Source organism: Etheostoma spectabile, chromosome 11, assembly GCF_008692095.1.
Source record: "Etheostoma spectabile isolate EspeVRDwgs_2016 chromosome 11, UIUC_Espe_1.0, whole genome shotgun sequence".
Classification (NCBI taxonomy): Eukaryota; Metazoa; Chordata; class Actinopteri; order Perciformes; family Percidae; genus Etheostoma; species Etheostoma spectabile.
The window spans coordinates 18,490,997-18,503,911 of NC_045743.1; the positions used below are offsets into that span (position 1 = coordinate 18,490,997).

Genomic DNA, 12,915 nt, shown 5'->3' on the forward strand with positions numbered 1-12,915 from the left:
TTCTTTCATTAGATTTTGAACTTATTGTATTTAAAATTAAATTAAATTTCAAAAAGTGAAGACTTTCCAAGTGCCAATTTTTTAGACATGTTTCTTCTTCTTATATTTGTGGGAGAAAGGTGAGAAAATGACAGGAAATAGAGAGAAGTTTGGAAAACATATAATACTTGTACATGATGCTAACATTATACACTTAATAAAAACAGCATTCAAGTGCATGGTTGTCTGTGCAAAAGACACAGCTGTCTTAACATCAGAACTAGATTTCACAGTTATACACACATTTTTACATATACATTTATACACACATTTATATGTATGTGGGTGTGTAAAAACATGCATCAGACCCTGCATGTTTTCCTAAAGAGACAGGAAGGGTTAGCAGTCGCAATTTAGATCCGCACACAGATGAGAAAGAGGCAGGGAGGGAAAAGTTGAATATGAGGGGTGAGAGATAACGTGATGGGAGAATAAGTGGGAGGGGGGGAGGGTGGCCAACACACAAGGCAGAGGGGGAGAGAAGGAAGGGAGAGGACAGAGCGGGCAGAAAGAAGGAAGAGACGAGCAGTGTTGTGGAGGAGTACGGTCTGAGCCGGAGCATGCAGTGGCCCGCTGCAAGCAACTGCCCAAAATAGAGCCCTTGGTTTGTTTTTTTTCTCCCTTCTTCCCTCCGCTGTGAGAGAAAAGGGAGAGGTTTCGCAGAGGAAACTTCACTGGCGGACAGAAAGCAGTGAGAGGCAGAGGGAGATGGACCGAGGAGGGTCTCTGAGAAGGCGGCTCTCCTCTCTGAGGGGAGCATGGCGATGGAGTACTGGCTACCTTTTCAGGAAGGTAGGACGCGGTGGAGGTGCGGATGGATGGATGGATGGATGGATGGGTGGATGGATGAATGGATGGATGGGTGGATTTAGTCAACATGGGTCCTGTAGCTTGAACCTTTCTTATACACTCCCTCATTGCTTGTTATTTTCCTCTTTGTTATAGAACAGTTTCTCTCGTCTCTTTCGCGGACTTTTACCAGCCCCCGTCTTTCGCCCTCCCTCCCTCCCTACTTTGCTCTTTGTCAGATGGTTAATTTGAATGGCCTGCTTGTAAAGTCAACCTCCACAGATGGTTTTAATCTAGAAACAGGCCTGCTGGACCCCCCACACCAGTTCCCACCTCCTCCTCCTCCTCCTCACTCGCTACCTCAACCCCCCACCCACCCACTTCCCCAGCTCTCCTTCCCCACAGAACTCCTGGAAGGAAAGTAACAGGTCTTAGCGTGTGGATTGTGGGATGTTCAGGAGCTCGTGTCTTCTACTTGAAATCTTGCACCTAGGATTTAGAAAATTGATTCATTGCTATTTACGGCCACACAGTACACCCCATTCATAGAAACACAACACTTGATCGTCACGATGTCTTTCAGCTTTTTACTGACAAGCACATCAGTGTGACCACAGTGAAAATAACTGTCTTATTACTGACCGTAGCGTCACTGCGAGACTTTTGTTCACCCAGATGGTTGCACTTTAACATAAATATCGGCTCATAAAATGCTCTGCACACCAATTCAGACTCACTTAAAGCAAAATCTATGAATCAGCTGCCATCTCTGCAGCACATTATGAACTCCATCTCCTCAAAAGTCTGTGCCAGTCTCTAATTAAGACATGAGCTTGCATACTGGTTGAAGTGGTGTCATCATGCAGTGCGTGTTGGCATCCAACTTACGGGATTTCTTGGACATGGTTTTCTTTTCATCAGAAAGCATATGTTGTTTTTCAGGCTTTTCCCTGACTTTCATGCACAATAACTCTCACAGCTCCACCAACACAAACGTCTGCGTCTGTCTTTGAACCGTCTTTTAGGCCGTTTCTCACTCATTCATCTCTGTCCTCCTCTGGCGACTCGGCACTTTATAGCCCCTGGCAACATACTGAAACGTTTAGGCCGAAGCACAGACAGAAAGTGGGGGATTTGCTTTGTGTCGCCTCAGTTGGAGCCACGGACTCGTGTGAATACTTTGGATGTAAGATGGAGCAAAGGAATTCTGGGGTATAGAAGTTGTTGAGAGAGAGAGAGAGAGAGAGAGAGAGAAGTGGATTTGCAAACACTGTATCATCTGATTAGATTAAGTCTGCGTTTGTGCCCGTATGTGTATGAGTATTTATTCTGTCCTTCCAAGAATTTGAACACAAATTGAACCGATAACTAATATTGGGAGATCTTGCCTTTTTAAAAGTCAATGCATTTTTTTCTTTCAAGTATTGTTCAAACTGCAGGAATGCTTACCCAGGTCAAAACAAGACAAAGTCAACAAGCGTCCTTGTAACTACAGGGGTCTGACTTTGTTTCCCCAGAACATAGTACACCGGGGCTAGTCAGGACCAACCCACCAGATATTAAAATTGTTTTCTTGTAAGCCCAACATACGTATTACATTAATGCAGTTTCAAACGTTAGACAGTCTTCGCTGATTTCTTTTATTAGACTTCTCTTTCACTTCAATCTTCAATTTCATTGTTTTTATTCCACTCATGGAAACAGACACACTTTCTAATCAAACCTTAAATGATTTGCTATATCACATTACATATCTGTGATCATTTTTACCAGCACCTTTCCCAAATGATACAACAAACAGATAATGATAGGTCACTTGACAATTCATTTACAGACAAAGGAGAGCAAGAGAGAAGACCTGAAAAGAAAAGGAAACAAAAAGTAATTACAATAATAAATTATTTCTTCAATCACCAATTCATCCAGGTCGATAGCACAAGCGTTTCTACCTATCGAGGTCAGGAGAAACGGTCTGGGATGCTGTTTTTACTGGTTCTTATTTCCCATGGAATCAACTCAAGAGGAAAACAGTTGCAGAGAAGAAGCGATCCTAACCACTGTGGTTACAACAAACAGATTGGTATACATCATCAACTTCTCCATAGATTTGAAATACTGTCCAGTCAGAAGTTAAGAAGGCTCTCAGATGAGAGACAAAACGTCCTCGAGCTAGAGCGGGGCGATACAGATCTAATCAATAATCATGATATGTTTTACCAAATATCTCAAAGTTGATATTGCGGCGATATTGCAGACTCGGCTATTGGCGCTTTCACAAAATATTTACACAGTGAGAGTTTAAATACATAACCATCAGTAATGTGGATATAATGACTATGTGGGTAAAGGCAAATAATAGAACAGCTAGAACAGTCTGGTAAGTTCAGAAAAGGACATCACTTTACTGTAATGGTTGGGTTGGGGTGGCAGGGTCGCTGGTTCAAGTCCAGAGTGTGGATTGGTAGCTGGAGAGATGCCAGTTCACCTCCTGGGTATTACCAGGGGCCCTTGAGCAAGGCACCGTACCCACCATCTGCTCAATGTGTTGGCAGCCCACTCACTCTGATATCTCTGCGTGTGTGTGTGTGTGTGTGTTTGTGTTTCAGGCCTTTGTGTTGTGATTTCTAACAAAACAGAGTGTAATTTGTGGGGATCAATAAACATTATAAATTATTATAAAAATTTGAATTATAAATTATTATTTAAAGTAGTCTTTAAAACCAGGAAATGACAACACTAATGTCATATTGCGACCTTTACAACATCTAAACTCTAAGACAATATTTAGTGTCATATATTGATATTATATTGATATATTGCCCTGCTTTGAGCACCTTTAACAAAGTCCAGTTGCGCTTCATTTGACCCTTCCTTGGTTTACTAGGACCTGAAGGACCAACCTGTTCTCCCTCCCAACTCGATAAATACGGACTTACTTACCTGCCCGGTCAGTGTCTTTTAGCGTCAAATACCGACGCAAAAATCACCCTTCAGCGTCTGTATGGAACGCACCGGGCAGAGCCCAACCACACCGCTGTAAGATGACGTAGTATTAATAGCTACAGCGGTAGCGAGTAGTACGAAAGACTCTGAATCTCTAATCTGAAAGGACCTTGGTTGGGGGGGTCAAAAAACGCAGGACTTTCCCCCAGGAGACCAGGGTTTGTGAAGCGGAAAGTAGAAAGTGGCATTAAAAGACAAGACTCAAGTAAAGTACAAGTACCTCAAATGTATACTAAAATACAGTACTTGAGTAAATGTACTTAGCTCCAGTCCACCTGGACGTCGTGTAGAGCCAGGCAGGCGTTAGCAGAGCAGAGCATGCTGAAACTGGTCCACAGAGGCGAGTGGAGCTCTGATCTAACGGATGATGATGGATAACGGCCCCCTCCTGTGTACATGTGACTCGAACACCACAGGGGAGTGAACAGGTCCTCGTGGCCTTTGACCCCCTGCTGGAGCTGCTTTGAAGGGGGAGCCGAGGCATACCAGGCATAGTGAAGCCAAAGACAGTCAATCTCCTCCAGCCACGCTTCCTCTGCAAGGCGTCTCCGCTTTGCCGTGTCCATCACATGGTGCGCTTTGTGTTCAGTGGCTCCAATAGGGCTGCACAATATATCGTTTTTTTAATCGTCATTGCAATATCAACTGCCGCAATAAACGCATGTGAAAGCCTGCGACATATCAGAGATTTTTTGAAAGACAATATCAGTAAAAAACTTTTTTCAGTAGTGCCTTTTGAATTTAATTCAGTTTTCAATGAAAGAATGTTGGAAATGATTTCCTTTCATTTGTTTTAAATTCAACAAGCAAATTGTTTTAGGCTATTTCAGCAAAATACTGACAGCATTTATCTTTTTATCTTGGACTGCCCTACTTTATGAACAATAAAATCACAGATCACAACCGGTACGTCCACAATTAATGGAACTATGTGTGACATCATGGTATTTATGATACTATAGACCCAATCACAATGTTTGGTTTCAATAATTTGCGTCTAGAAATCACGCTAGATTAGACTATCTGTCCAATCTGAGGACTAAGGTTACCTGGTCCTCAGATCTCTGCAGGGTAAATCCAGACAGCTAGCTAGAATATCTGTCCAATCTGAGGACTATGGTTACCTGGTCCTCAGATCTCTGCAGGGTAAATCCAGACAGCTAGCTAGACTATCTGTCCAATCTGAGGACTATGGTTACCTGGTCCTCAGGTCTCTGCAGGGTAAATCCAGACAGCTAGCTAGACTATCTGTCCAATCTGAGGACTATGGTTACCTGGTCCTCAGGTCTCTGCAGGGTAAATCCAGACAGCTAGCTAGACTATCTGTCTAATCTGAGGACTATGGTTACCTGGTCCTCAGATCTCTGCAGGGTAAATCCAGACAGCTAGCTAGACTATCTGAGATTTCTGTTGCACGGCCAAAACTACTACATGTTCCTCCAAAACCAGTTCCTTCCCGAGGCTATTTAGCAGCATCACACACCTCAATTTGCCAGGCTACATGTGACGTCAGATAGATCGAATCTTCTTGTTTAACTGTTTAAATGTTACAGTTACGGCTGGAAATAAACAAATTTGCTGATTTTACATTCCCTCATTTCAAATCAACGGTCATTTCTTTACCTGGAAGTGATTTTTGTGTTAACACGACATCACTGGGATTCGGTCTATATGGACGTCATGTCGTAACGTGACCAAGAACTGTTGGAAATGTCGCAAAGCAAAGTGGTTGATTATATAGTGGTTTCAGACCAGCTCTGTTGTTGGACAAATAGTATAATTTGATGTCTTTTTACTGTATTTATATTTTTCCATGCACTACTGCAAGTATCAAGATTACATGCATAGGCCTATAATAAAGCTCTGGTTTAAAGTTTGTCTTTGTGTTTTTCAGGGCTCGACAAAATCTTCAAAGAGCATGGAGTCACGGCGCAGACCATCCAGGTAGGAACTCTGTTCTTCTCTTTGAGCTGCAAGTTTCCCATACAAGGCTTAATTTGGGTTATTGGACTAATTTTTTTTATTATTATAATTTAAAGTGCCCATATTATGAAAAAAAAACACTTTTTCTGAGATTTAGGGGGTTATTTTGTGTCTCTGGTGCTTCCACACACATACAAACTTGGAAAAAAAAACCCATCCATGCTGTTCTGAGTGAGATCCGGTTTCTGATCTGCACGGCTTTCTACGTCACTAGCCGAGACGAGGTGGCTAACCGTAGCACATGTTAGCGCTAGCATGCTAGCTCATTCTCAATGGCTCATTCTCAGAGTTATCTCGCTGATGGGGTCTTACCTACTGTAGGTACTGCGCATGGGCAACTCCCAACAAAGACAGGATAGAAGTGAGATGTCTCACTCTGGAGCTAAAACAGAGACCCAAACACACAGGGTGAAAACAGGATCTGCAGCAATGTGCAGTACAACAAAAATATGGCGTTTTCTGAAAATGAAACCATGGAAACCTATTCTGGTATAACCTCAAAATACAATGCTGAACTTGAAAATGAGCAGAATATGGGCGCTTTAAGGAGCTTATCTCCATTGCTTTCTCCAAAAGGACAAAATGATATCAAAGAAGGTGAAACTAATTTAAAGCATGACCTAATCCATCCTCTATCACATTCAACTCTGAGTTATGAAGCATTTGAAATAAAATAAAAAGTCGAAATTCTGAAAGTTTTGATTGTAATGTGATATTTGCCGGTTTGACCTGGGGGACAAGTGAAGCAACATGCCCTGCCATTGACCCGGACCTCAAACTGTTTTGTTGGACACAAAGATATTTGGTGTCAGCCCCCCTTACCTCGGCCCGGGGGGAGTCCCACGTGCTGTCAGTTGTGTAATTAATGTGTAAAACTCGACACCACAACAGTTTGTGCTCAAGTGCTGTGCTAAGCTTGAGTGACAGTTTGATGCCCTCACAGCAAGTCAAACAGTTGACAGCTAGCTAGACTATCTGTCCAATCTGAGTTTTCTGTTGCAGGACTAAAACTACAGTCCCTGACAAAAGTCTTGTCGCTTATCTATTTTGTAGAAACACCTGCTATTAACCTGAATTTTAATTAATCAGTTGGTGTAAGAAATAGCTCATATGAAAAGCTAAAACCCTCCCAAATGATGTTCATTGCACTGAAATAAATTAGTTTCACTGAAAAAAGATTTATTATTTAAACAAGACCGAAAGGTCAAATTTTGGCAAGACAAAAGTCTTGTCGCCTATACAGAAATTGAACAAATTTAGTGCAAATACTAAAATATGTCAACAAATTAAATAGTGGTGCTGGGAGATTCAAATGTAATACCTTGTATGACTTCCATGAGCTTGAAGGACTGGACCCACGCGGTTTGGCAAGGATTCAGACAATGTGTTGATGAAGTCATCAGGAATAGCTAGGAAAGCAGTCTTGCTGCCTCCCAGAGTTCATCAATATTCTTTGGTTTGGTCTTCCATGCTTCCTCTTTCATCCTACCCCACATATGCTCCATGATGTTCATGTCTGGTGACTGGGCCGGCCAATCCTGGAGCATCTTGATCTTCTTCGCCTTGAGGAACTTTGAAGTGGAGATGGAAGTATGCAATGGAGCACCATCCTGCTGCAGAATTTGGCCTCTTTTATGGTTGGGAATATAAGCGGTAGCTAAGATTTCTTGTATTTGAGACTATTGATGTCTTCCACCCTGCAGATCTCTCGCACACCCCCATACTGGATGTAACCCCACACCATGATTTTTCCGCCACCAAACTTCACTGTTTTCTGGGTGAATCTTGGATCCATGCGGGCTCCAGTAGGTCTCCTGCAATATTTGCGGTGACTGTGGTGTAATTCAACAGAAGATTCATCTGAAATATCCACTTTCTTCCACTTCTCCAGCGTCCATCCTTTTAGCAGGCTGTGGGCCTTGGCACATGCCACACGGTTTTTCAATGGTCTTTTGTTTATCTGGCTTCTGGGCACTGATTCGACCATGGAGGCCATTTCAAGACGAATCCGACATACCGTTTGGTTGACACGGGACTTCGGGACCAGGTCTGGTGGAGCTCTGCTGCAGTGGAAAATGGGCTGGCCTTGATTTTCGAGCCAACAAACGGTCCTCCGAGCAGTTGCCTTGCGGGGTCTGCCTGACCTGGCTTGTCAAAAACGTCTCCAGTGTCTCAAATGTTTTTTAATCCTCTGTACTTGACGCTGGGACACATTGAAGGTGTCTGCCACATCAGCAGTGGATCTGGTCTTCAGCTTCTTATAATCAAAACTTTAGTCTCAGGGTGAATCTTAGGCATGTTTGCAGAGGTCTAGTTGCAGTTGATGTGAAGGTCTAGTGTACTGGGGTTGTTTTTATACACACCTGAGACCTGATTGATCCATTATTAGTCCCAGGTGAAGCTCATATGACAAGGCGACAACACTTATGTCTTTGCAAAAACTGACTCAATGGGCTTTACCAAGCTGTGAATATTAGAATACTTTTTGACATTTTCTTTTTGCACTGAAACATTATTACAAAAGCTGTTGGGATTAAAATGAGCCATTTCTTGTAAATAAATCTTGATTAGAAATGTATTTCAGTGGCACTTCAGGTCCATTTGCACACAAGCGACAAGACTTTTGTCAGGGACTGTACTTCTGAACGTACACATGTTCCACCAAAACAAGGTCCTTCCTGAGACTATTTAGCAGCGGCACCGTGGCTCCGTCTGGCGCTTAGCGGCACCCTAGACGATTGTGATTGGTTTAAAGTAATGCCAATAAACCAGAATCCAGGAACATTGTGTGGCCTAGCCAAATGCATTGCCAGACCTTCCTCTACAGCGCTGTGGAGGATGGTATGGCAATGCTAGCTAGTTGCTAACTTTGTGTTCCGCTTGATTCTCGACCATAAGTTTTTTCCTCTACTGTTGTTGGAAACAAGGTTAATCAGAGTCATTTGATCCGTTGTTTATACTTTCCTTTATTTTATAAGAGGACAGTACACATTAATCAACCTTTCTGTAAATGTGCCAGTTTTAGCCGGCCGGCTAATTTTTAACTGTAGTCCTTTGGCCAGATGTTTGTAAGCCATAGCAGCAGGAGACAGCAAAATACATTAGTGCAGGTTAAACAGCCGTTCAAAGCAATAACAAGCATTTAAAAAAAATGTAAATATAAAATAGACTATATCACTCCCTCATAAGGGATACAAAAACATGAATTAGTGCAACTTTAAGTATCCAAATAGAGTTAATCACAAATAAATGATGTTTGTGCATTAAGAATAAGTATTTAGTTTTATGCTTTGTTGACTGATAAGATGATCAACTCGATCCAAGTACCGAGTTTTGAGACTGCTCATTGACCCATGAGATCAGGAGAAACTGTAGGTCAGGGACGCCCAACTCATCTTCCCTAAGGGCCACACTGGAAAATGAGGGCCAGACATAGAGTTTATTGCTTTTATGTCCTGGGAAAAGTCAAATATCTTTGACTGTCTTATATAGTCCTCTCACTTAAAGTTTGGTCAGCAAAAATATTGAAGAAAATGCCAAAAACGTTTGGAAAAAGCATAAAAAATGTCAAAAAAAGTAGGTGGGCCTAAATGTATTATGGACCTTCCATAAATGTATATAGGGGCCGGATCAACATTAGCAAAGGGGCTGGATTCGGCCCGCGGGCCTTGTGTTTAACACGTGTGCTGTAGGTGTTCACTATCAGGGAGTATGGCATCAAGGAGGCCTCCCAGTATTTTGAGGTGGAAGAGACAGAAGTCCTGGTGGTTCACTTTTATTACTGGGAAATATCTGGTGCGATGTTTTACAGCCTAATGTCTCAGGTTTCCTGCTTCCCAGTCGGTGTTTGTCCAAATGCAAAAATGAGATCAGCGCTGAAATTGAGCGTGTGGAGATAACGGGTCATTCTTTAAGCGCAATGTGCCTAAGAACAATCGCTTCATCTCTTCAGCTGATTAGAAGCAGGCTGGCGCTCAGCCGGTTAACGCATTAACCCAGAGGCTAAAAGACATACATACGCTGAGACGGAGAGGGAGACAGAGGAGAAAGGAACATACTAAGATCAAAAAAGGTCTTGCCAAATCGTGAACACTTAACTTTCGGAAATATTTCAAAGTAAGATGTTTGTTGCAGCACATGAGAGAGAACATGTGGGACATATCTGTTTCCTCTCTTTTACATAGGGATGAAAACTTTCCAGTAAACAGGTTTTGAGTGGGTCCAGATGTACAGCATACTGTACAGAACAGAGCAGGGTTACAGTACAGTTATAATAAACCTGCAGAGAACTTCTCTCCCAGACGTATGAGCAATTTCCTCCGGGGCTACTCACAGCTGACAAATGTGGGAAATATGTTGCAGTCTGGGCCCCAAGGGTCCAGACGCCTCTCCCTTTACCTCTTCGGCCAACGTTTCAAAGCAGTTTATGCAGGAAAAACCATACAAAGGAGACCAGGGAAAGCAGAGTAGTCCCAGAGGCCACATTGAAAGCACATACAACACATAACATGGAGGCAGGCAGCAGAGATGGAGTAGCAGCAACAATCAAACACATCTGACAGATTAATGTGGGCAGTTATAGATGTCGGACAGCCAAATAGAGAAAGCTATTGCAATTTATTCACTTTCTTTGTGTTAAACTATTCCTTTTAACAAACCATTTTTCACAGCTACAAAGTCTAAATCTACAACATTTCACCAAAGCAAAATCCATGAGGCAAATCAAGAGGATAATGAGAAGAGAGTCTCAATGAGACCAATGGGCACCAAAGCATTAAGTCCCACTGAATTAGCTGTCTAGAGACATGGAACTGAAGCATAAGGCTTGTTATTTCCTATAAGAAGCCAGAAACCAAATAACAGAACAATGAAGGAATTCCAACATGAGGTGAATGTAAGTAGGCCTAAGTGACAGTTCTTTCTCCCTTCTTTTCATCCATGCTTCCTTTCCCTCCAACACAATTTGACCTGATTGGACTCCAGACGAGCCAGACTTGAAACAACATTAATGACCATAAGAATTAGGTTTGGTCTGTGAGGTGATCCTGGGTATTTTCACAATTAGGGCAGTTAAATCCATTTCTCCTCATCTTGTTTTCCCTCTGAGACAGCCAACGTCTAACAACACAGAGGGGAGAGTTTGTTCTTTTGGAGGCCAATGTCAACCCCCCCCCAATTTATTTGATAAGCATTGTGTTTTTACGCATATGCATTGATATTGTATAGATATTGATATGTATAGATATTATGCTTTGGATCCAAATCAGTAACTCTTTGGATATAAACTTTCAGTGTTTTCGCATTCAGTATTTTCTGATCAAGACATGTGGGACACGGGTGGCAGAATCATTCTTTGGACATTTTTACAGCACATCCTGGATATCTACATCTCATTTGGGGTTTTTACTGCAGTTTGTGCAATTTACAGCCTCTTGCCTGTTTACGGCTTACAGCTCCGTGCATTGCTATGGTTGTTGAACTATCTCTACTGCAAGGCTCCAGTAGAGATGCATGCCTAAAAGAAAAGCCCACATCTTTGGTTGGAAGGAGAAACACAGCAACATTGGATAGCCACGATCATAAGATAAGATAAGAAAAACTTTACTGTGATCCACGAGTGACAGGAATTAGTCTTTGGCGGGGCAGGCTCAAATGACATAAAACACATATAAGAACACAAAGCTACATATAGAAACAGTGTAATAACATTGACTGTACAGTGCAAACATAGCAACGCTGAGCATTTCAAGAAGCTGGTTAAAGGACTGAGAGAGAGAGGCCGTGTTCACACCGTTACTAGTCCGCCACCGGCGGAAAACTGACGGACAAAAATCTTACTTTGCTTCACTGCATGTAAACAGTTATATAAGTGGAATAATCCCTATTATTAGCCATGCAAACAGCTTCGTCAGAATATTGTCTTCATTGGAATAAGGGCAAATATTATGTGCATGTAAACATAGTCACTGACTTCATGTGTATTAACCATTTTTAGCAGAAGATTTTTGGAAAATAAAATGTGCTTGGGATGATTTAAAATTGACGTACTGTACACTTTTAAAACAACACTACAGCCATCCTATTGCCTGGGCCACAAACTGTGGCTTCTTAAGAAAGGAGCATCCATCACTTATAACTAGTGAAACAGAGAAACATCGACACTATAGGCCTTTGGGCCTCTTGTCCTGGGTCACCCCCACTAGCCGGTCTGATAAACACAAGCACATGTGCATCAATCACATGTGCATTACTTCTGGGTATCACATTCCTGTCTATCTTTTGCAGTCTAACAGTCCACCTGGGTTTTGTTTTTGTGCAGTGGGGCCATTGATATGAAGAATTGCTGTTGGACCCATCCTTTATATGATAATATGTTAATTTGAATGTGTGTGCCAATCCTTACTGAAGATTGGACTATTGTAAATTAAGTGGGCCACATCAACACTAGATGAGCAAAACTTCACTGACAGTGAGAAAGTTGAACAATGCAGCAGAAATTTTACTGCTTCAAACAGCAGGTGCACTTTACAGATGGAGTAGGGTTAGACCATTCTATAATTTACAGATAAGAGTAGGTCTAGACCATATAATTTAAAAGGACCCAACAGGTCTAGTAGTTCCCTCCAGAGCAAGCAACAGTGCGACAGTGGCGAGGAAAAACTCCTTTTAGGAAGAAACTGGGGACAGACCCAGACCCAGGCTCTTGATAGGCGGAGTCTGACGGGCCGGTTGGGGTTAAAATGAAGAGTGGCAATAACAGTCATAAAAAACAGTAGTTTGTAGTAGTTCTTTGTAGTAGTTCATGGCATAGCAGGGCACTGTACGGCATTACAAGGCCCAGCAGGACGTAGCAGGGCACCGCTATTTGTTCACAAATTGAGGGAGAATTTATGGGTCTCTGTAAATTACAGTGTGTGGTCTAGACTGGGATATTCTTCACTGTTTCATGTTACCAGATGTAACAATGGTAACCCGGACTAGGGCGGAATATTAACCCTTTATTAGCCCAACAGCATGTGTTTACTACAGCATGGCTTACATCAACAGTGGGAACCGGAAGGTTGCTGGTTCAAGTCCCCATATGGACCAAAGTATGGTGGT

The 12,915-nt window shown here is 42.3% G+C and overlaps 1 protein-coding gene across 10 annotated transcripts in view; it reads left to right on the plus strand.

Moving 5' to 3' along the window:
* The window catches only part of tns1b (tensin 1b), a 231,673-nt gene that overhangs the window by 150,259 nt on the left and 68,499 nt on the right, over nucleotides 1-12,915 (plus strand). For 9 of the 10 annotated variants that reach the window (XM_032528897.1, XM_032528887.1, XM_032528891.1 and 6 more), the window contains one exon: nucleotides 5,726-5,775. In XM_032528897.1, the coding sequence (XP_032384788.1) occupies nucleotides 5,726-5,775 (50 nt within the window). Of the gene's footprint in view, nucleotides 1-563; nucleotides 832-5,725; nucleotides 5,776-12,915 lie in introns of those variants that run through there. The other variant, XM_032528896.1, reaches the window with a different exon arrangement.